The sequence below is a fragment of the Nansenia antarctica genome, assembly GCF_963989245.1.
Source record: "Nansenia antarctica genome assembly, chromosome: 3".
NCBI lineage: Eukaryota > Metazoa > Chordata > Actinopteri > Argentiniformes > Microstomatidae > Nansenia > Nansenia antarctica.
This window is the reverse complement of record NC_137688.1, coordinates 58,772,453-58,796,946: the sequence shown is the minus strand read 5'-3', so window position 1 is coordinate 58,796,946 and position 24,494 is coordinate 58,772,453. Positions and strand designations below refer to the sequence as shown.

Genomic DNA, 24,494 nt, shown 5'->3' with positions numbered 1-24,494 from the left:
GATCTTTTTTCTTCCTCGTGGGTGTGTTGGCCCGCTCCACTAACAGAGAGAGGAAGGAAGGCAGAATTCTAAAGTACACACACACACACACACACACATACATACACACACTTATTTTCTCAAAGGCTGTCAGGGATTGAGAAGAGGAGAGGCCTGAGAGAGAGGAGAGGAGAAGTGGAGAGAGGAGAAACTGCCGGAGCTGAGAGGGTAGTGGTAGAGGGAGAGTTAGGACTGTATACCCTATGTGCGCTAGCTAGCTCCTGGAAATCTACCGTTTGGCAGCTGAATGGATAGCCTCTGCCTAACGGGCAGTCTGATTGGCTTTGCCGTCCGTTGTCACCTCCTGTGACCTTTAACCCTGCTGGGGTGCCTCCTCCTCCACAGGAGATCCCCTTGTCAGAGATCCTCCAGGTGGAGCAGGCCCAGGACTTCAGCAGCCTGGCCCAGGGCAGCAACCCACACTGCTTTGTGATCGTGTCGTCCACCATGGTGTACTACGTCGGGGAGAACAACGGGGGCCTCTACCATAACCCTGCGCTGGCAGCCTCCGGCGTTGGACTGGAGGTGTCCCAGGGCTGGGAGAAGGCTATCCGGCAGGCCCTGATGCCCGTCACCCCCCAGCCCAGCATCTGCACCGCGCCAGGACTGCTCCAGGGCAAAGACCACAGTGAGTCATCGCCCCCCCCCCCCCCTGCTAAATACGATTTTTGCGATGCTCACTACCAATGTAACGTCACACAGTGTGTATGATTTTTATGGGTATGTCAGTGGAGACAATTGGCAGAATGTTGGGATATGGAGAGACATTATTATTATTTTATTTTTTATTTGACCCACTCATATTTTTCATCTCATTGAGAGATACAGTAGAGATTTAGACAGGAAGGATGGGTGAGAGAGAGAGGAGGGATGACATGCAGGATATGTCCCCGGCCGGAATCGAACCGGGGACCCTGGTCAATGCTTAACCCGCTACGCCACCTAAGCGCCCCGAGACATTATTTTATAATAACATTAAGAGGGGCTGCGCTGTGACCTGCAGCCTGCCTAAAATGTATTACTAGAACATTAAATGGGGGCGATTTAAGAGATTTCAGCGGATTTTCTGGTCGAGCTCTTTTGGAATTCTCTCAGGCTGAAGTGGTGTCTGATATGAAATGCACTGAATTATCACAGAATAATTAGAAAGTGACATAACATAATCAAGTTGAGATAGAACAATCCGTAGACACACTGTAACCAAAGTACAATGTGGGTCAGTGATGTTTTCCAAAGGCGGTGTCCTCACTCCCCTCCAAAGGTAGATTTGAGGGAGATCTGATCTAGTATCAGACTCTATCGGGTGAGATCTATCGGGCTCAATTTTGCATTAACTTTTTTTGTTCCACTGGCCTCTGCATACAAATACTTAGATATATTACTCTTGATTGATGATGTTACATAACACCACTCTCTGGTGACCTAGCCGATTGGAATTTGGTGCCCCAATTCCGAGAGCAGACTGTTAGTATAGATCACTGGGTGACCTATGACCCCACTTCTGAATCAATAACACCTCAATGGAAATATACTGAACGGCTGTGCTTTCATGTTGCTGGATTTCATTCGGAACAAGAACAACAAGGTATTTAACACTTATCTACCATGTATCCTGGGCCTTTCTTCAAACAATGCCTGATGCCTGATCATTCACAGTTTGAAGTGCTTCATGTAATTATTATTATTTATTTATTTTGTCATTTCAGAGGACCTGTCTCTCAGTATATCAGTCTCTAACTCACAGATAACCGAGAATGTGGTAAGTGTATCCTATACAGCTTATTCGATATGAATACTGTACTCCGGGGACTGAATTCAGCCACAGTTGACGTAGAGACTAACACAGTTACGTACTCCGATTTTCAATAATGTCAAACCTCCTGAACGTCTAGAATTATAGGTTCACGTCCGTTGGAAGGTTTTATGCTGTGAAGCTCTTCAATTACTTTTTCTAAAGTATGTGCTTGTTTCTTATTCAGGACATCAGTTCGGTCTACCAGATCTTTGCTGATGAAGTCCTGGGATCAGGGCAGTTTGGTATTGTATATGGAGGTAAGAGAGACAGATTTTCCATCATTGGAACGATACTGTTGGGCTCCTCCTGTACATACACAGTTTCCTCCCTTTATAGTGGGTTCCACTGGGAGGGGAAGACTGCTTGTTTTTCTTTCTATGCTATGCAAATAAATCTTTTATTAGTGGAATTCCTCGCTGTCTGTCTGTTCTATAGTTTGAGACAGAGGAAAACAATACAGACAGCCAAATAGCCACAGTCTGCAACAAATTGTCTGAGATTTTCACTCATTGTTTTCATTCGTAGGTAAACACAGAAAGACTGGGAGAGATGTGGCCATCAAAATCATTGACAAAATGAGGTTCCCCACCAAGCAGGAGAGCCAGCTGAGGAACGAAGTGGCCATATTGCAGGTAGAGGAAAGAGAGCACTTCCACCTCGGCTACACTGAAACTTTGAATTATTCCGTTTTGCAAAAAATGCATCTGTAGACACTGAGATAGCATATCCCCTTGCTCTTACCGTGCAGTGTGCTGTGTGGGTTAATGACAAACCTTAGTAGTGTCATTCTGCACTTTGAGCTTCATCATTGAGCCATACTGAACACCTCTATGGTATCTGGATGTCTAAATCTACCCTCTACTCTGTCTCCCTCTCAGAACCTTCACCATCCTGGGATTGTTAACCTGGAGTGCATGTTTGAGACCCCCGAACGGGTCTTTGTCGTCATGGAGAAGCTCCACGGTGACATGCTGGAGACAATCTTGTCCAGTGAGAAGAGTCGACTCCCTGAACGACTGACCAAGTTCCTGGTCACCCAGGTCAGTAAGACTGCATCTCATTTAGAATGAATACTCCCTATCACACTGAGTGACAGGTCATTATAATCCCCATAGTAAATAATCAATAGTAAATCACTTCCTGTATGCTGGACCACAGATTCTGGTGGCTCTGAGACACCTCCACTTCAAGAACATTGTCCACTGTGACCTGAAGCCTGAGAACGTGCTCCTGGCCTCGGCAGAACCCTTCCCTCAGGTGAGTGTGTGAGCTGTCTTGTCCACCACAACATGCAAACTGAAAACCTTAGAACAGTAGAACCTTAGAAAACAAACCGTTATCTGCCTCATTGTACTGTCGTCTTACCTATGAGATATGAAACCTCAATAATGACCGCAGTCCCTAATCTGTATTCACAGGTGAAGCTGTGCGACTTTGGCTTCGCTCGCATCATCGGGGAGAAGTCGTTCAGGCGCTCAGTGGTGGGCACCCCCGCCTACCTGGCGCCTGAGGTGCTACGCAGCAAAGGCTACAACCGCTCCCTGGACATGTGGTCTGTGGGCGTCATCGTTTACGTCAGCCTGAGCGGCACCTTCCCCTTCAACGAGGACGAGGACATTAACGACCAGATCCAGAACGCTGCTTTCATGTACCCACCCAACCCATGGAAAGACATCTCTGGAGAAGGTAAGAGAGGGAGTGTTTTTAAAAGGCGCAAGTCGGTTAGTGAATGAATGAGAGTTTACCGTAATAGAGGTGTATGAGAGTCAGTGAGTGAGTGAGTATAAACACAGACGTATATATGGCGCCGCACATGGCAGCTATGGTTTTACAGTTTGTTGTGTTCTGTCTGCACTGCTGTCTGTCCTGTGTTGTTTTGTTTGCATTGCATTTAGAAATGCTCTTACTGTAACGCCAAATCAAATTCCTATATGTGTATGCTTAATGTGTATGCATAAATGGCAATAAACGTTATCTCATCTCATCTCATCTCATCTCATAGACATCGATTGTCAGATAAATTACACAACAAGTAACATTTTACAAATTGCACCATTTCCTTGGGTGTCATCTATAGCCACATTTTAACACCATTTAACCACCATGTAATTTAGCATTTCACATTACAGCAGAGTAGGTTGTTGACTCAGTGTACTGTATCGTCATGGTATGAAGTTTGCGGTTACCTCAGGCTCTGGTGTATAACTGGTGTGATGTACCTTTTAAAACAAGTCTGCGCTCCCAGTGGGCTGGTCAGTGGACCACCTACATATCTGTTTCCCAGGGTCCATGTGGTTTCTACGGGTGGTCTTGACCTCTCAGGGTGTGGTCTTTTTTCTCGTTGAGTTTCTTGTATCCGAAGTACGAAAAAACTGACTGCTCGTCTCAAATTTGAGATTAAGTGTAGCTTAATGTTTTTGCAGTCATACATATACGTCTAGACATAGAATAAGCATATATTCTATACTAGTCTGGAGTGGAGGGAGCCGTGGCTTGATGGAGATTTCCCTCATTTCCCCATGTTGATTTTGTCTCTCTCTTATTCTCCGCGCCCACAGCCACAGACTTGATTAACAATCTCCTGCAAGTAAAGATGAGGAAGCGGTACAGTGTGGACAAGTCTCTCAGTCACCCCTGGCTCCAGGTACGGAACTCAAATCAGTCACAATAACCATAAGCTATAACTCTGATGGAAATGGCAGTTACACCACTCAAAGTGGTAGTTTGTTTGTTGTTTGTTAGAGTGCTTTGGTATGTGGCTTCTTGTTTCCAATGAGTTGATCACACCCAATACGCTTCTACCTTTAGGACTATCAGACTTGGATGGACCTCCGAGAGTTTGAGACTCGCAGAGGGGAGCGCTACATCACCCATGAGAGTGACGACGCACGCTGGGAGGAGCACGCCGACGAGAGAAGCCTGCACTACCCCAAGCACTTCATCATGGCACCTAACCTGGATGACATGGAGGAGGACCCCTAGTGGTAGGGAGGCCACTGACTGCCTGTGTTTCAGGAGTTCCACATGACACCCTGAGTCCCAACGAGAGATGCTTTTTCTCCCTGGAAACTGCTATTGTTGGGAGACGCGTGTAGATATACATGTATGTGCACGTCGGCGTCACCATGCACTACCACACAGAACAGACGTCTGTGTGGTGGCTCCATGATGCGGGAACACACCGTGAGGGGTAGACAAGTATCTTCAGGTTGTATTGTTTTCCACAACATTCCAGAGACCTTACGTGGCTTTTCCTTTCCACTGACTGCCTTTACTACAAGCCATAATATACACGTTGTCTCATGAGCCTGAAAGACTCACCCTGGGCGTTTGGGAATTCTCTCCCATCAATTGAAATAAACATTTGCACTGCCATTCAACCCAGATAAGGGCTTACGGTTTGGACCAATTAAATCCAAGAGATATTTGAGCTTTTCAGTTGTCTATAGCATATTTTTCTAATGTTATTATGTGTATTCAATGTCTCCTCACAAATACATTGAATCATTGATTTACTATGAGAATGCTATTTTTGAAAGATTTCTTTCAAATGGTTTCATGTAACGCTGTTGAACTGGAACACTTACTACAAAAATATGCTAATGTCTTGAGTATATATTTCTTTTGCTTATTCGTTGGGATGTTTTTGCACTATTGATTAACTCCTTGAATCTCTGGCTCCATTGGATGCCTCGAATGAAGACAAGTTGGGAATCAGCAGCTGCTACAGTCTTAACGTTTCTCCTTAGAAAAATGTCAGAGAAAGCAATACAGCAAAGGAGTACGACTGACCCAAGCCTGAGAATTAAACAAATTATTTTCCATGAACATTGTGGGTGTCTGTCAACTGAACGGAGATAGTGGTAAGTGTCACCAAAACATTCAATATAGGATGGATAGATGTTAAATAATCCTCGGTTTATGTAGATTAATATTAATTCTCCACTTTAAGCCAAAGCTTAGGAATGTTATTTTTTTAATGAAGTCACCAAAATCTAGAAATGTAGTACCAAACTGTTACAATACTGTTGTGACCTTCTCCAAACTCTGCCTTATTTCCTATCCCTCTTGGTTGTGTTACAGTACATCACATGGATGTTTTGTTTTTTTGTCATCATGTTAGAGTACGGTGTTCTGTGCTGATGGCAGCACTGCTCTGGTTATGGGGCTACAAGGGGGTAGTGGTGGTCTAGTGGATAGTGAGTTGGACTTGGGATCGGAAGGTTGTGAGTTCAAATCCCGCCTGAAGCCACACCACTACTAGTGTGCCCTTGGGTAAGGCACTTAGCCCTCAGTTACTCCAGGGGGAATGTCCCTGTAATTCGTAATTGTAAGTCGCTTTGGATAAAAGCGTCTGCTAAATGGCAAAATTATAAAATTATTAATTAAATTATTATTAAATTTAAATTAAAATTATAATTAAAATTACAACACCAAGCAGTCACAAAGACTGGACTCAGTGACAAGAAAGCATGAGAACAGTCCGAATAGTTACTGCTGAATCTTTTCAATAGATATAAAGCAGCGACAGTTCCTCTTATCAATATTTGTCATACATATATAATATGTTATGTATGTCCAAGAAGCCAACAGGTTTGTTTAAGATGTAGCAGAGGGATACTGTGGCACAGTTATGTTTTTTTCATAGACTGATTAGACTGATTTTTTCAAGTCTGATTGTGTGTGTGTGCTTCTGTATGGCTGCTTGAAAAATATCAAGCGCACTTATGATGTTTGGCAAAAGTGCGTTTTGGGTTGTACAGTTGGTGTATGGAAGTAAATGATGGCCTTACAGTTTGCTAGTTCGGATGGCAATCCAACATGGTCACAAGCAGTATGTCCCTGGTCAAGTTTCTCAATGCTGGTTCCTTACATAAAAATGGCCCTAAATGGTGTGTTTGCTGCTGTACTGTACCACTGCTACGTTTCCTTGGAAATACTCAAGGGGACACCTAGTTACCATGATAGTAGTCATTTGATTCTGTGAAACCACCAAACGTCAACATGGTTACTTCTACTCCCTCTCCCTGTTTTCCCAGTCTCTATTCTGATATGACGTTTGCCATGCAACATACAAAGCACATTAAGAAGGGTGATGATGACGTAAACCTGAGAATCATTTTGAGTCTGTGTTGCCACTGGATTGGCAAATGTCAGTGTTTTCTATATTTCAATATTCACATATCTAATAAAAACTGCTCCTCGGACAGTATTGCAGAATTCATTATTTGTGTAGCACGGGTCCCCTTTTATCTTGTTTAGGTCAAAAGCACACAAGTTATGCCTATACTCAAGAGACATTTACTATCCCAACAACAGCCATACACAAAACTCATAACAATATTGTCATGATGAATTAATTTCAAAATGAGCATGAGCTTCTTGATCATTTAAATTGGCCAACTAAGGGCAAGGGCTCAGGAGCGTTAGTCTCTTTATGACTCTATAATCTGTGCAGTTATATTCAAATATCATCAGGGCCAGTGAAGCCTGTCAGATTTCATTGTGCCATATGTTAGATGAACTGAGCAGTTTGTGGGTAAGAAAATGCCTCTCCTAACTACTGCTGTGTAATGATAGCGCCACATGTTGAGGCCCAGTCCCCAGCAAATGCAACCAACTTCTCGAAAAGGTCTATCAGAAATGCCTTTCTCAAAGGAAGAGTATAGGTGAACAAGGCAACTGCCTTCCATTCAATGTACTAACTGCATTATAATACCATAACATCTTGAAGCTTGATTCAACTACATTCTAGAAAAGAAAAAAACAGATGGACAATAATAAGGACAAGAGAAGGTTTTGTAACGATCTTTAATCTATGTCCTCCACGTGATATCTGCCCATTAGTGCCCCTCAGTAAGACAGATGGTTATTTTAGCTATGGTAATTGGCCTGTGTAATTGTATCTTTTAATTACTACTTGAACAGCGAGGGAGTGCCTGTCAGAGGAAAACAGAGCATGCTGTGAGTGGCTATTCTACAACTCCACACTCACAAAATCGCTTCAAGATGTGGAGGCACCACCACGTGGCCCATTAATGGTTTCCACCCATAAGAGAGTGAGAGGAGCAAATCTTATTCCTTCGCTCTGAAAACACTGTGACCTTGTGTGACGTTCTGCCTTTAGCCAAGTTACATTATCGCTCGGAATCAGATCTAATGAGCATTACATTACCGAGTACGACATTATCATTCAGCAACATAATAGTTATGTACGAACAAGGTACAGCACTTGATACATGGGTGCAACTTTTTTTTCCAGTGCTTTCACAGATGTTCCCCAGTGTTCACAGTCTCTGGGCAATATTTGGAGGAGCTAATGGTGCGTCTTCTGTCTTTATGAGTAGCTAAGCTCACTGAATCCAGCCACGGGCAGGGGTGCCGGGGCCTTCTTCTTAACCCCCCCAGGCTGCTCAGGCCTGGCCAGCCGACTGGGATCCAGCAGGCTGAAGAACTGAAACCTCTCCCCCATCTTCTCTGGGTTGGTCAACATGTCATAGCTCTGGATCAGCTGGGCCTTCATGGAGGGGTCGGCACAGTTCCTCAGCAGTACCTGAAGAGAGTTCAATAGACAAGGGGTTTAATATGAGTTTTTCCTCTCGACTAAAGTTTAAAAGATCCTTCATCTTAATGCACATCCACAGAACTCATACACAATTGCACTCACATACACATACACTTACCATAGCACCATGAGTAAGAGATATGGTGCAATGTGCAGACAGGGTTCTTACCTGTAGGCGTGTGTCAATGCCCATGTTTTTCAGGAAGTATCTTTGAGACACAGGGCCCATACAGGCCACCGTATCTCCTGCTATGGTCCTCAGGTAACTGAAGTCCACATCAGCGGTCAGGTCAGCAGAGCCTGGGGCAGCTAAGACGTTGTGGAGTTTATGACCTCGAAAACCCTGGCGGGAAACAATGGAGGGGTTCTTACAGCAGCAATGGCAGTAATGATTATTACCGAATGTTATCAACTATACAGTGGGGGAAATAAGTATTGAACACATCAACATTTTGTCCAGTAAATGTGTTTCCAATGAGCCTATTCAAGTGAAATTTGCACCAGACTTTGGTATTAACATTTAAGTCCATATGTAAATAAAGTTGTGTGTAATAAAGTGGAATGAAACAGGAAAAAAGTATTGAACACACTAACTGAAATTAATTCAATACTTAGTGGAGAAGCCTTCGTTTGTAATGACAGCTTCAAGGCGCTTTCTGTATGAAGTAACTAATCGCCCGCAGTATTCATGTGTGATTTTGGCCCATTCCTCTACACAGATTTAAATCTTGATGATTGCGGGGGGCCCTCTTGTAAATCTGGATCTTCAGATGCTTCCACAGATGTTTAATTGGGTTTAAGTCAGGTGATTGACTGGGCCATTCCAACAAGTTGATTTTCTTTCTCTGAAACCAATTGCGAGTTTTTTTTGCTGTATGCTTGGGATCATTGTCCTGCTGGAAGGTCCACCCACGTCTCATCCTCAGCATCCTGGTGGATGGCAGCAGGTTCATCTTAAGAATCTCTCTGTACATGGCTCCATTCATTGTTCCTTCAATGATATGAAGTCTGCCATTACCACGAGAGGAGAAACAGCCCCACACCATGATACTTCCACCTCCAAACTTCACTGTTGGTATAGTGTTATTCGGGTGATATGCAGTGCCATTTCTCCTCCAAACATGGTGTGTTGTGTGACAGTGAAAAAGTTTTTACATATGGACTTCAATGTTTAGATTTTTTTTAGTTAATACCAAAGTCTGGTGCAAATTTCACTTGAATAGGCTCATTGGAAACACATTTACTGGACAAAATGTTGATGTGTTCAATACTTATTTCCCCCACTGCAAGTCTTTTTATTTTTTATTCATGCAATACATTTCCATTATATTTGAATTTAATTTAATTTCAGATCAGATGATTTGCCTCATGCGTGAACAGTCAAATTGGTGAATGGCTGAACATATCTTAATGTACTGCCTTATTATGACCTCAGACGTTGTGGGCCTGTGTGAGACATGGCTGTGTTGTTCACAGATGTGTCTGTGTGGTTCCCTGCCACACGTGGCTTTTGAGGTGGGGAGGCGCTTGTTTGATCTCCCCCAGTGTGCCTTCATCATACACATCAGTGAGTGCCAGAGCTAGAGAGCCAGGCAGGACCCGCCACTCCTAATAAGTGACAGATGGGGTTGGGTTAGGGTGGAGCCCAGGAAGAGAACTGGAGGACCTTGATTTCCGTGTGTCAGCAGCTCAGGGCGAATGAGGCATGCCTGCTTCCTGCATCTGTTTCCTTGAACTGTGTCGTCTCTGCTTATCACTTTATCACACATGCACGCATGCACACACACACACACACACACACACACACACACACACACACACACACACACATGCTGATAAATGGGCAATATTTGAGACACCCACTCTAAATGTGTCCGTCTTGTTCCCGTCATGGCCGTAGTCTGCAATCAGTGCCGCGCCCCCGTCCTCTGCGATGCGATTGGCTAGACGCTGGACAATGACCCCTCCCTCCGGGCAGACCTCCACGTGCCGTCGCTTTTCATCTGCCTAGGAGGTGAGGGGTTTCAGAACAAAAAACACAGGAGGCTCTGCTTACCTCCGTCTGTGTGGAAGCCAACACACAGAGGCCGAGCGCGCGCACACACACATCATCAATCATACATGACTACACTTCCAATCCATCTCTACTTAGCACTGGCTCCAAGCCCTCAGGCAACACAGGACGAATGAGGAGGGGCTTGGCCTGAACGGGTTAGAATATCAGGGAACACATGTTCAGAGTCTCTGTGGAAAAGGCTGTAGCGTTATTAAAAAACCTAGATCTACCTCTAATGGAAAGTCCATTAGTCAAGGAGATGACATAGACAGCGGATAAGATTATGAATGGCTTTAACTTGTAGGGTACGTTTAAGGTTAATAAACACTATGTGGAACCTGAGAGGCACAGGCTTGCACACCAGCTATTAGCCAGGATTTAAAACCATGAGAGGCTTCACCCAAGCTCACTCATGATGTAAGCCTTTTGGCAGACTGTTCAAAGTCTCTGCACTCTTGCAGCAAGGCCAGATCAAATAGGTTGGTACTGTATATATTGCATAAACACGGGTAATAAAAGCCAGATGCTCCACAGACGTTCAGCTGTAAGGAAAGGAGTTGTTAAGCAATCTGCGTGTGTGTATATTTGAACTATAACAGAAGACTGTAACACCTTTTATTTGGATCAATTCAAGTCTACAAAATACTAAATGGACTCTAGAATACATGCTAAATCTCCCTATCATCAAAACACAGCACTCACCTGTATGAGTGTGGAGGAGGCCAGAGTGGGAGATGGCGCTACGACAAACCGCAACTCATCTGGCTTCTCTGGGTCAATATCCACCATCACCTCTCTCCAGCCTTTCTCTGTCCTCTAAGCCATTTAAAACAGTACACAACAATGACAATTCATTATTTGTATTCTTCAACCTTTTATGATGTTAGAATGAAAACAACTTTTTTTTTTTTTTTTTTTTACTTACCTGGAATTTGTGGATGGGCAAGGCATCGAAGAACTCATGAGCGAGGTAGATGCTAAAACCTAGGTAAAAGAACAATACCACCATGAGCAAGTTCTCAAACAGTAACGTATTGGAGTTTCAAAGCTGAAACAATCAACACATGCATTATTAGTATGCTGCTATGATTGGTTGATGGAAAGGTTTATTCATGCTCACTTCATGCATACATACATACAAGCATACCTATACATACATACATTTACGTACTTTAGCCACTTTACTCTATTATACCGAGCCAATTACCACTATTGCACTATTGTCATTGTTCATATTGTATTCCACCACTCTACGTTGTACCGCACATTTCAAATCTTTTATCTAGTATTTATTTTTATAGAGTTATTGTTAATCTTGTCGTATTATATAGTTATTTATAGTTTTTGTTTGCTATGCACGGGGTGGATGAGAGGGAAACGCAATTTCAGCCCTCTGTATGTCTGTACATATGTTACGGTACATGTGGGAATACGGTACATGTGGGAATACGGTACATGTGGGGAAAACTAGGGTTAGGGTTAGGTGCTACGTCGACTTGGTACATGCTGGCATGTCTAACCCTAACCCTAACCCTAATCCTAACCCTAACCCTAACCCTAACCCTAGCACCCTAGCACCTAACCCTAACCCTAGTTTTCCCACATGTACCGTATTCCCACATGTACCGTAACACATATATTGGATTGACAATAAAGCTGACTTTGACTTTTTGACTGACTTTGACTTTTTGACTGACTTTGACTTATCCCTGTGTACCTCTGGGGACGTCATCTATGTTGCGGTACCAGGAGACGGGGAGGCCTGTGGTGGTGGTCCCACAGCGGTACACAGGCTCATCCTCGCTGGCTGAGACCTGGCTCTGCTCACCGGCCAGACACCGGGCCTGCACCTCACTGAGCCTGGGACTCACCTCCACCAGGTGGACCGACACTGCTGCTTCACCCAGGGCTGGGCGTAACTGACTGAACACCTGGAGAGAACGCGAACACAGACGCAGAGACAGACACAGAGACAGACACACAGACACAGACACAGACACAGAGACAGACACACACACACACACACACACACACACACACACACACACACATACACACACACACACACACACACACACACACACGATTGGTGGATTAGACCATTTCCAACTGCTCAGCAGATAAACATAGGGAAATAGCTCCCTCTACTGGTCATTAATCAAACTGAAACTACACATACACTGGGCTGAATACATACTCTGATAATATCATTGGCCAGGGAGCCTCTTCCTGGGCCAAGCTCCACCAGCTGGAACTGCCTTGGCTTTCCTGCTCCCAACCACTCACTCAGACACCAGATCCCCAGCAGCTACAGGCAGAGTTGGGGTAAACGGATGTTCAACCCAGGGGTAGCCATCGTGTGTGCCAACGGCTGGTGTGGTTGCATGCTTTAGTCCAAACAAGCAGAAATGCATCTCGTTCAACTCATCAGCATAGTCTTCTATCAAGACTTTGATGGGTTGAATCAGGTGTGTTACTCCTGGGTTGAAACAGAAGCTTGACCAATGCACCCCTTAACAAAACACGGTGCAGCATGTTCCTGGAACAAACTCCCTGAAGAAATCAAACAGGCCCAAACCCTTAAAATATTTAAATCTAAGCTAAAACACCTTCATGTTTTGCAGCAGTTATGATTAAACACAAATATTTCTATCAATGTATTTTTTCCATTAACTATTGTCTTATTAAATGTTTTATCTATTTACTTCTTATATTTGCTTGTATTCATTGTATTTTTTTTCTTTTCTTACTATGCTGCTCTTGCTGTATTTTTAAATAGTGTATGTAAATCACTTTGAATCGCCCCTGTTGTAATGAAATGTGCTATACAAATAAACTTGCCTTGCCTTGCCTTAACCCCATGGCTTAATACACAAGCTGAAGCAGAGGTTTTCTAATCTTTATTTTACTTTAATTTATTTTATTTTTTAAATTGTTCCTCTAGCTATCTATTTCCTCACTCAATTGTCAATATTATTGCATTGGTTTTTGTGATGTGTGTTGTTGTTTTTGCTGTTGTCGTTGTGGAGGTGAGTGGAACGGAAGGGGAAAAAAATGTGTGAATGTAAACTTTATTATTTGCTTATACTTCTCACCAACAGAAGCTTACACACTGGCCTTCTGGTGTACTGGTTTAACCTATTCTCATCACTCAAGCATAATTATTATTGAGAAAACAACAACAACAACAACAACAACAACAACAACAACAACAACAACATCAATAGACTTTTGATATAGTTGAGACAGGAATGATGAGTATTGGTCGAGCAAGTACATGCACACATCTAGGCCTACACAGTGCATCTGCATTGCATGAAGTGATTTTTACTCATTGAACGGCAACATAGGCCTTCTTGAACTAACTATGTTGGGATTGGGAAAACATTCTTACCTCTCCAAAGATCTGACTAATTTCAGGTGACGTGATGAAATCCCCATCTGCCCCTAACATATCATTCCTCACATAATAACCCTGTAAAGTAAATGTCACAGAGAATAGCCTATTAAACACATAAATGACATTGATTGACAGTGTTGTATTTACTGTTATTTTGAACTGGTTGTTACCATGACTGGGTTAGTGAGAACCTCTCTCATGTACTCTGCCACTGGGATGGGACCTGTGGCTTTCATTTTAGAGGTCAGGTGTCGAAGCATTAAGTTGCTTGGCATTCGTTCCTCTGTTGAGCTGCTACAGCCGGTTCTGCTCTGTGCCACACTCCATCTCACTATGGAGACGCAAGAGCCATTAGGGCAGTGCATATAACACATGAAGATAACTTATTTTGAAGATAATCTTATTTCATTTCCTACTGCAAAGTATCTAGTATAACTTATACTATAAGATATAGTTAAACAAGACATACTAAGTAGTAGATGACATGCCCTTACCTGAAGATGGTTGTGGACAAGGGCAGACAAGAGCTCTTCTAAAACTATTCAGTGTTTTCAGTGCCCTCATTGTACTTTGTAAATGTTTGCAGCTGCAATACTAAGACAATAAGGCTCAGCCGTGACAGTACTTGCACACATTGATGACAATGTTTGCCAGATAGTTAAGTAGCTAGCAAGCTATGTCTCCTGGGTGTCTCTGGTATCTTTCTGTACCTCTGGCACGAGAAAAAAAACTAAAAACATATCCCCGAGATTGTGCTAACTGCATGTCATACAATAACATTAAACAAATACCAAATGGCGAGATATGACCATAAAGGAATCTCTGATTTGACAGTTGCCCAAGTGCATCTGGTCATTCCTCAACCTGAACCCACGAGTTCCGGGTTGGTTGTGCAATAACGGCAACAAACAATTTGATTGGTCAACACGAGTTGGATAGGTGGTAACAAAAGCTTTTTTATTGGATCGTATGGACCGCTGAACTTTCAACTCTTCTGTACGATCCTGTCAGCTTCATAAAATAAATGCATTTCTTGACACGATAGCTAATGCAATCGTCAAAATAAATATGTTACACCATCATTTATGTTCTTAAATTATAGCGTGAATTGTTACGATTCGTTCATGTTCTTATCTGATAATAATTCGTTGTTTGACATCGCACATCGCTCTCTGTACTGTACAGTTGCCTTCCAGGTGCAGGTCTAGCTTGTAAGGCACTTCTGGGGGGTATTTCATCAACGTCGCTAAAGGACAATCTAGGCTTATTTTGACGAGTCTCGCGAGAGTTCTAGAAAAATTCCCATCTTATTTTGATAAATCTCGCGGGATTTAGCAAAAAATACGCCTGGTTTTTCCCTTTAGCGACGTTGATGGAACACCCCCTGTCGTGTTCCATGCTGCTGTAAGCATGGCACCGAAAGGCAAGCACCGTAAGGCCAGAGCCACAACAAGTGATCAACACGAAAAGGAAGAATTTGAAAATGACTCCGACGGAGACGAAGGGAACGAAGAACCAACAAGAAAAGGAAAAAAGTCTGAACCTGATGACGATGAATTGACTTTGGAAGATGTTTTACGTTTGGGTGGAAATCGAGTAAGTTTTCCAGAGCTAGCTAGCTAGTGATGTTAGCTACACAACCACATCCACAGCTGCTCCTTCTGGTGTAGACGCGTGGCGTTTACTCGGTGCCATGAACTAAGATGTGATTCAACTATAATAACCTTCTTTGTTTGCGCTTACTAACGTTTAGTGATTTCTAACGTAGCCTAGCCGTGTAATTTGGTAGGTAGTCAACATGCCATGATTGTCATAGAAGCTAGCTAGATACATCCGATTCAATAATCGGATAATAAATGGATTTCTGATTCACATGCTTAGTATTCAAATGTATTGATTGTAAGTCGCCTTGGAATAAGGCGTCTGCTAAATGCCAAAAATGTAAATGTAAATGCAATAATCAGTTTTTTCCTTCTTGTCCTTTTTGTGTTATGCAGTCGGACTACATTCTACTCGAAAGCGTCAACGATCAGAACGAGCTTATAGACGGTGGTAAGAAGGGAGCCATAGATGACCTGGAGGAGGGAGAATTGGACAAATTCATCACGAAACTCGGTATCCGTGCATATAGTGGACACCAGATTGTAGCAGATGAGGACTTTACCGAGGAAGGAGAGGAGAGCAAAGGAGAGGAGAGCAAAAAGGCTAAAGACGAGAGCGATAAGTCAGATGCTCAGAAAATCAAGTCAGAGCCAGAGCCAAGGCAGAAGCAGGGCACAGAGGACAAGAAGACCAATAAATCGAAAGAGACAGGAAATGCTAGTAAGAAGAAGGCCAAACAAAATGTCAACCTGTTTGAGTTTCAGGCGAGGCAGCTGCTGCTGCTCAAACCAAATGGTGGTAAATGGTTTGACTTAGATTACACCGCAGAGGGTACCTCTACCGCACAGGATGAGTCTCTGGTCACACAGTATAAGGCCCTGGCCCAGAAGCTGTTCGAGGCTGAGACGGGGCTCTATAAGAGTAAGAAGAATATGGAGAAGGGGGCTAACTCTGCTTGGATGAAAAACGTGGTATCCGCAGGAACGATTGTTGACAGAATGGCAGCCATGACAGTCCTGATCCAGGATGCCCCGGTGCAGAGCCTGGATCACGTGGAGAACCTGGTTTCCATGGTGAAGAAGAGAGGTGGCCGCAGACTGAGCCTCATGGCCCTGGACACGCTCCGAGAGCTCCTGATGTCTGACTTGCTCCCGCCGAACCGTAAGCTCAGGACGTTCTCCCAGCATCCCTTTGACCAGCTGGAAGAGAAGGCGAGCGGAAACAGGGACGCGCGTGACCGCCGTCTCGTCCTCTGGTACTTTGAGCACCATCTGAAGCACCATGTGGCTGAGTTTGTGGTGACTCTCGACGCACTCGGCCACGACACTGTGGCGGCAACCAAGTCCAAGGCTCTGGCCACGGCGCACGAGCTTCTGTGCAACCGGCCCGAACAGGAGAGGGCCCTGCTCATCCAGGTGGTCAACAAGCTGGGAGACCCGGAGTACAAGACTGCAGCCAAGGCCTCCTACCTGCTGGAGAATGTGCTGTACAAGCATTCCAACATGAAGGCGGTGGTGTGCAACGAGGTGGAACGCCTCATGTTCAGGCCCAACATCAACCCGAAGGCTCAGTACTACGCTGTCTGCTTTCTCAACCAGGTGCTATTGAGCCACGAGGAGACCGACCTGGCCACGAAGCTCATCACCATCTACTTCTCCTTTTTCCGTGCCTGCGTGAAGAAAAAGGATGTGGAGTCTAAGATGCTAAGCGCTCTGCTGTCAGGTGTGAACAGGGCCTACCCGTACGCCAAGGCTGGGGACGAGAAGGTCAAAGAGCAGCTGGACACTCTGTTTAGAGTGGTGCACATTGTTAAATTCAACACGGCCGTCCAGGCTCTCATGCTGCTGTTCCAGGTGATGGACTCTCAGCAGACAGTGTCAGACCGCTACTACGTGGCTCTTTACAGGTAAGCTGCACTCCCTGGTTTTATTGGTGATGAAGTTGGCCACTGTGGCCAGTTCGCTTTCCTAATCAGATAAATGTTAACATGCCTTTAATTATAATGATCATCATCATGTTTAACACATGTATGTTCTCTCTCTGATTTACAGGAAGCTCCTGGACCCCGGTCTGTCTTCGTGCTCCAAGCAGAGTATGTTCCTCAACCTTCTGTACAAGTCTCTGAAGGCGGACATTGTCCTGCGGCGGGTCAAAGCCTTTGTGAAGAGGCTGCTCCAGGTCAGCTGTGAGCAGAACCCCACCTTTGCCTGTGGGGCACTCTTCCTGGTGTCAGAGGTCATGAAGGCCAAGCCGGGCCTCAAGCTGATCCTACAGGAGGATGGGGTGAGGCCACACAACACGTCAGCATGAGTGACATTTTTCACATCCCCAGGCTGACGCACATGAATCCTTCCGTTGAGTTGTCATGGTTCCTTTTATTTACAGGGTTCCCGCGCTGGTCTTAAAAAGCCCTTTAAGTCTAAAATCCAGCAATCCAGTTCACAAGGCCTAAAATGGTCCAAAATGTCTGTTATTCGGTCTAAAATGAGGTGCTAGGTCTTAAAAACAAGATCCTGCAAGGAAATCAGTCCGACCACATCTATTTACGCAGAAATTAATCAAGCTGGGAACCCAGAAAATGCCAATTCGCTTCCTTTTTTGTCTGTATGGCAGTGAAATCCCTAATTTCATCATCTCGAGGATGACAAAAAGCTATCATATGGTGCCGCGAATAGGTCTAAAATTATATTCAAAGAGGTCCAAAAAATGTCAAAGGGTCTTAAATTTGACTTGTTGAAACTTGTAGGAACCCTGTATTTATTTGTTTTAGGATGCTGGGGAGGAGAATTTCAAAGATCTTGCTGAAGAAGACGATGATAAGGAGGAGCGGTTTGTAGATGCTGATAAAGTGGAGGAAGGACAGAGTGAGAAACCAGAACAGCCCAAGCCTGCAGCGTCGTGGGTACATCATCAAAACGTGGAAGGTCAGTTTCGCTATTAAAACCATGAACCCTTTCTGTGATATTACACACTCAATTTCTTGTCATCCTCCACATGAATCATTCACGCCACATTCACTAGTCATCTTTCCCTCATGCACTTCTATGTTCTTTAGGTGGGAAGGCCATGAATACATATGATCCATTACACAGAAACCCCTTATTCTGTGGGGCTGACCACACCACCTTATGGGAGCTGCAAAGGGTAAGGCCCAAATTTCACCACAAGCGTCAACCTCGCCTTACCTCAGCTCGCTCTCTCTCTCTCGCTCTCTCTCTCTCTCTCTCTCTCTCTCTCTCTCTCTCTCTCTCTCTCTCTCTCTGTGTGTGAGAAACTGCTTGTTCTCTACTATGAATAATCATCTTATATCTGTTTTCTTATCCCCTCAGCTCTCAGCACATTTCCACCCCTCTGTGTCACTGTTTGCCAAGACAATCTTAGAGGTAAGATTTCTTTTTAAAACGTTTTTTATATATATATGTAATACTCATTACAGAACAAGTTTTGTATTCGTAAATGTCTTGCATCTTTATCCTCTTCCCTTAGGGAGAGTTCATCATGTACACAGGAGACCCTCTCCAGGACTTCACTCTAATGAGATTCTTGGATCGCTTCGTCTTCAGGAATCCCAAACAAATGAAGGGAAAACGTAAGACATATTTCTGGCTTTACATTGTGAATCAACTTGTCTTAGTATTGTTCCCTACTCAATTATCCACACCTCTTTTCCTCTTTTTGTTTGAACTTTTTCGCGTTCTTAATCATTCACAGAAAATACAGGCGCCACTGTGATGCAGCCGAAACAGAAGCTAACTATGAACAACATCCATTCTTTACCTGGTGAGTTGTTGTCTTTTCCTTGAATTTCCGTTGGAATGATTTTGAAGAACAATTGGGCTACTTTATATCGAGTTAAAGTAACATAACTGTGACTGTCTCACATCTGCACATTAGTGAACTGTGAGGAGTTCCTGTCCAAAGAGGAGAGCCAGATTCCTGTGGATGAGGTCTTCTTCTATCGGTGAGAGCAAACAAGAACATTAAAAATTCTCCTTTGTGACTCGAGGCTGACCAACTGTTTTTTTATTTGTTCATTTGGAATGATTGAGGCATGATAGTAATGCCACTTGAACCTCTATGATTTGATTGGATTTAATTGTTTGCTTTTTATGTGATGCCTTATATGCCCTGTGCTCATCTCATGCTAGGTTCTTTAAGAAACGAGAGAAGGAGAAGCAGCTGCGTAAGCCCCGAAGGGAAGGGGACAACGAGAGTGTGGATGACGTGGATGATGACGAGTTTGAGGCGGCCCTCAGTAAGTGCATTACTTTACCAATGATAACAAATGGGAATTTAACTATTAAAGGTAGTAATTAACCCAATAGGCCACCATCTGCTAAACTACAGGTGTAATTCAACATAAGTCATCTCCCTTGTTACCTTTCTCTCCCCATCCAGATTCAATCGAGGGAGACAGTTACTTCACAGACCTGACCGATGACGGCCTAGACTTTGCAGGGTAAGCGTATACAGCTTTCCAGTCAGAGATTATCAGTACATCCATTCGTTGGACAACACGAACATTGCGTTGAAATGATTCCCAAGTGGTCTGATTTGCATAAACACTATCTTTCTCAACCAAAGGATATTGTGCTTCTGTGTGTTACAGTAATGTTAAGAGCAAGACAAAGAAGGGCCAGAAGGGGGAAGAGGAGTCTGAATCAGACCTGGACTCTGATGTTGATGACCTGGATGATGAGGAGATGTCCCTGGGCAGCATGGATGAGGAGGACTTTGGAGATGAACTGGAGGAGGAGGGAGGGGCGTTCATGGACCCTGGTGGAGAAGACCAGGATGGTATGGCTAACTGTTAAATCTCTGCTGTTGTATTGCAGGAATATGTAGTTTATCCCTCAGTTTTTTGTTGTGGCATTGTCTGAGTTTTGTCACAAGAGAAGAAAGTTAATTAACTCAACATTTCTCTTTCAGCACCTGAACTGGAAGATGATATTGCGTTTGATGGTAGGTATATTGGAATATTATCGGCATCGTTTTAGAACAGACTATAGAACAAGATATGAATGCTATGTTTACAAGACGTGTGTGATATTAAACAAATCATTTTGCCATAAAGAATCCGGAGATGAGACGGATGAGGTCCCAGATATCACTCCAGTTTCTAAAAAAGGAAAGAGGAAATCATCAGAAGATTGCTCTTCAGGTTGGTAGCGGGTCCTCTGTTGGCGCCATCAAACTTCTCCACTGTATGTGAAATGTAAAGTTTGACGTGTCTTTCGTGTTCTTTCTTTGTAGGTTCAATACCAGGGAAGAAAAAGAAAGGAAAGAAGGACGCAGCCATGTTTGCTTCTGCTGAAGAGGTGGGATTGGATTGTCAAGCCTCTCATATTACTCTGAGGAATAGAATAGACAAGATATTTACTTTATATAACATCACCTCTAAGGGAACTGCAATATCTGAGAAACGTCTAGTAGTTTCACAATTCTTCACAGGGCACATGTTATGTTAACAAGTGATTTGCGGTGTGCTGATATGGCAGTCCACCAGTCTGTTGAAGAAGAGCTTCATAGAAGAGCTTCTTCTGTGAAACAAAACGATACCACTGCTAATGCCAAATGTTTGATTTCTTTTTTAGTTTGGATATCTGCTGGATGAAAATGCTGGCTCTATGTTTGATAACATCGGCATGAACGCCATGGCCAATAAAGACAAAGCAGGTGAGTCTTCAATGCAGTCCTTTTATCCTAGCTAGAAGAAAGGTCTAGTGAATGTGTCGTTAAGTGCCATCTGACAGTAAAGGAGAGAAAGAAATACACAAAGTCAACCCATTCAAATTACTTACTTTAATCAGTTGGCTAGATGCTAGCCAGAAACACTACGGTACATGTCCTTGATGGAGGGGCAGTATGACAGTTGCAGCATGCATCTAGTCATATTGCAGTATTCCATGAGATGTGGCACAGTGTATATATATATATATATTTTAAATTCTCTCCAAACATTGAAGAAATGGACAGCCACACAACTCAGTTCATGTCAGTTTGCACTTAATACTCCCATGGCAGTCACGCTTCAGTAGAAAATGCTAATTGTGTGGTTTCTGCCAGTACAGATTCATTGGTCTTATTGCTTTCCTCTGCTTTGCTCCTCCAGGTGTCAGGCAGCTGAAGTGGGAGAGCCAGAGGGATGACTTTGTCCAAGGCAGAGACGTCAAGACCCTACGGAGGAAAAAGGCGATGTTTAACAAGAAGAAACAGTTTGGCAAGCCAAAGCTGGGCAAAAAGACTTTAAAGAAGAAGTAACAACTGGGACATCAGGTTATGAATGTTTGTAATAATCACACCTCTACTCGTTCTTGATGGACCACACCTCAAGGTCTTTCTCCCGGATTCCATAAACCCCAGCCAATTCATTGGACTTGTAATAAGCTTTATGGAAACAAAGTGATGGTTTGTAAGACAGCATTCAATACATTAAGTGGTTCAGTGGGCAACATATTGCCTCTATTTAATGCTGTTACTTTTTTTTCCTGGTTTGAAGCAATCATTGTATTAACATTGAAGTAATGGGTAAGCTACTCCAAGCTTGTGTGAAATCAAGAATTGCTCAATTGCTAAATACGATTAATGTTTTGTATTAAAGATACACAATGGGAATATTTGCATATTACGGTATAACATTTCTCATTTGTGATAACTGTCTGTAACTGAAGACAGTAACATAATTATTGCTGCTGATGACATTGCAATGACTATACCAAGCGTATGCAGTGGTGAGTTTTTGGATTAATTCATCCAGATGTTGTAGTGTCTACACAGCAGCAACCCTTACCTTCCAGAACTGAGGGTAACCTCCTGTTCATATTGCTCCTGAAATCTAAAGAAAAACACATGGAATGTTGTACTTGTCTCTCTCTGTGTATGTGTACCCCAATATGAATGACAAATGTTTTACATTGTTCTTATATACACATACACGTTTTACGGTACCTTGACTTGTATTCATCATGTGAAAAAGACCATAAGCACCAAGAAGACCAGCTACCTCTAAAACTACAATTCCTTTAAAGAGCTTCTTAGCTAATGGCTCAAATGGTTTAGGGGCCATCTAGAGGGAGAGAAGGGAAAGGAAAGGGGGTAGATATTATATTTGTACAGAGAGGCATGTATAAGCTGGCCTACTCACCACATTCACTACAAACAGATGGTTAGCTACATGAATCTGTTCTGCTCATAGACAACAAAAAAGCGCTCATTAGATAACGCAAACGTTTAAGTCAGTCTGCAGCCCATAGACATTAAAACGTATATAATATCTATGAGTGCGCCTGACAATTTGATTCAAATATAGATTCAACAGTGCACAAAACGGTGTCGCTGGCCAGATACATGTGTCATTTTGATCAAACTTACCTTGCTTCCTCGATCCTCTCGTGCCCTTGTACACCCTCACTTCCTCAATACGGAGGCCGGACTGTTACAAACAGCATGGGGAAAGAAAAAAACATTTATAATTTCTTCACTATATTTTGCCAGTCCACAACATGCATATTATATAGATTTTTATGGTAGGCTATACTATTAACCATGATAAAAATGTGTTCAATATGCTTTTAAACAGTGGAAAAATCATGAAATTATTTGGTAACTACAACAATTTGCACCTTTGTGGTGAAGCTGCAGTCTAATTGCTCTAGTCAACATTTTATTGTTTTTATAAAGTAGACCTAATGGTAATTGGTTGCCATTATGGAGTGAGAAAATAACATGTGTTATTTTCACACAAGTGGAATACGTTTACATTCGACTTGATATTTGTTTTTACCGTTTGAATTGCTATGGCTGCAATCCTTTTATTATCTTAATTCCTTTGTTTTTTTTGTTGTGTTTTTAATATCTTCCTTTGTTTTGATTTCTCCTGTAAATTGGATTGTGTTGCATTTGTTTATGAAATATGCTATAAAAAATTAAGTCTTATTGATTGATAGATAAGATGATAGATAATATGTGTATTAGTCGTGTGTTGCTCATGTGTAATAATAACAAACTGATTATTGCTATGCAATAAAGGCAATAACTATGGTATGCAGCAACATATGAATACAATGTTACTCAAGTAATTGCAGGCTTACCACACAAGTATAGGGACAACTACAGTTTTTCTCTATCGCTTTAACACTAACCTCAAACACAATGACCAAAACCTGAAACTGGTGTATTTGATCTCACACCAATTCTTCACAATGACAAACACATTTCTTGCTTGTTCTTACAAGTGTCTATTCATTTGATGGTGTGAGGTGTGTGTGTGTGTGTGTCATTTGACGACAGATTTCATTTTGAGAAGACATAACATTATTTTGAATGCAGTGTTTGCTTTTGCAATAGATTTGTTGCGTTTAGGGTTTTGTGTGTGAGTTTTTGCATTTGTGTTAAAGAGTTAAGAAAAAATGAGCTACGCTTTCAGAAAACGTGATTTTAAAAAAGCGATAGATAAAAACTGTAATTACTAGGCTGCTCTTAGAACTCACCAGCAGGGGTCACTATAGCTTTCTCCTTATAAGAAACCTGTCATTCGATTCCAAGAATGAACATGAATCCTTGAAAAACAACATTGATATTCCTAGTAATGTATTTGGCAACAGACCAGGAAGCCCCAGAAGCCTGGTAGCCCCAGATCTGTTTGTGCTGTAGCCTAATAGCCAACTGCTACTGTTGTTATGCCAAACACGTGATGGGAGTTGGCTGTATAGTTCAAATAGATCTGGGGTGACCAGCCAATAGAGATAGATCCTTTTGTTGAAAACAATAGGTAGTGGGACCAAGCATAGGAGCCCAAGAGGAACCTGTGCTGATCCTCCTCTCAGCAAGTGTAACTATTGCGGTCTGAACCAGGGTGTCCGTGCATCACACTACCATAGCCTGCTAATTCTAGGTATTATGGGGAACAAATGCAAGTGTTCAGGTCTCAGGCAAGCTGAGGTCTCCAGACCACCTCTATTACAATGTAAAATGTAAGATCTGTAAAAGCGGCGTTTTCCCCAACTTCCGGCCGTCGTGCGTAGCCAGCCAAAGGCGG

General features: G+C 43.0%; 4 protein-coding genes across 5 annotated transcripts in view; 2 read left to right on the top strand and 2 right to left on the bottom strand.

Annotated features, from left to right (window-relative positions):
• Nucleotides 1-6,965, top strand: part of LOC308152228 (serine/threonine-protein kinase D3-like) — a 30,126-nt gene extending 23,161 nt beyond the window's left edge. For both annotated transcript variants that reach the window (XM_080525152.1, XM_080525153.1), the window contains exons 10-18: nt 385-667; nt 1,746-1,798; nt 2,019-2,091; nt 2,360-2,466; nt 2,713-2,874; nt 2,993-3,091; nt 3,253-3,520; nt 4,393-4,478; nt 4,643-6,965. In XM_080525152.1, the coding sequence (XP_080381278.1) occupies nt 385-667; nt 1,746-1,798; nt 2,019-2,091; nt 2,360-2,466; nt 2,713-2,874; nt 2,993-3,091; nt 3,253-3,520; nt 4,393-4,478; nt 4,643-4,816 (1,305 nt within the window). In that variant the 3' untranslated portion in view covers nt 4,817-6,965. The remainder of the gene's footprint in view (nt 1-384; nt 668-1,745; nt 1,799-2,018; nt 2,092-2,359; nt 2,467-2,712; nt 2,875-2,992; nt 3,092-3,252; nt 3,521-4,392; nt 4,479-4,642) is intronic.
• A 695-nt stretch (nt 6,966-7,660) lies between these two features.
• Nucleotides 7,661-14,693, bottom strand: ndufaf7 (NADH:ubiquinone oxidoreductase complex assembly factor 7). The gene is made up of 10 exons (XM_080525431.1): nt 14,350-14,693; nt 14,026-14,186; nt 13,850-13,930; nt 12,653-12,763; nt 12,173-12,386; nt 11,381-11,439; nt 11,158-11,271; nt 10,263-10,406; nt 8,569-8,742; nt 7,661-8,387 (listed from the first exon to the last, which is right to left on the bottom strand). Exons 1-10 carry the CDS (start codon nt 14,417-14,419, stop codon nt 8,172-8,174), a joined length of 1,344 nt encoding a protein of 447 aa, XP_080381557.1. The 5' UTR covers nt 14,420-14,693; the 3' UTR covers nt 7,661-8,171.
• Nucleotides 14,694-15,265: 572 nt separating this feature from the next.
• Nucleotides 15,266-21,902, top strand: cebpz (CCAAT enhancer binding protein zeta; the record flags this gene model as incomplete). The annotated part of the gene is made up of 17 exons (XM_080527396.1): nt 15,266-15,451; nt 15,853-17,363; nt 17,509-17,740; nt 18,228-18,381; nt 18,513-18,601; nt 18,787-18,840; nt 18,944-19,046; nt 19,169-19,237; nt 19,352-19,418; nt 19,606-19,712; nt 19,856-19,916; nt 20,067-20,254; nt 20,387-20,419; nt 20,532-20,618; nt 20,711-20,775; nt 21,052-21,133; nt 21,570-21,902. 17 exons carry the CDS (start codon nt 15,266-15,268, stop codon nt 21,716-21,718), a joined length of 3,237 nt encoding a protein of 1,078 aa, XP_080383522.1. The 3' UTR covers nt 21,719-21,902.
• On the bottom strand, nt 21,299-24,013 carry LOC308152320 (protein CEBPZOS-like). Its single transcript, XM_080525267.1, has 6 exons — nt 23,947-24,013; nt 22,829-22,889; nt 22,406-22,523; nt 22,248-22,292; nt 21,760-21,844; nt 21,299-21,634 (listed from the first exon to the last, which is right to left on the bottom strand). The coding sequence occupies exons 3-5, from the start codon at nt 22,521-22,523 to the stop codon at nt 21,762-21,764; spliced, it is 246 nt and encodes an 81-aa protein (XP_080381393.1). The 5' UTR covers nt 22,829-22,889; nt 23,947-24,013; the 3' UTR covers nt 21,299-21,634; nt 21,760-21,761.
• Nucleotides 24,014-24,494: the final 481 nt, after the last annotated feature.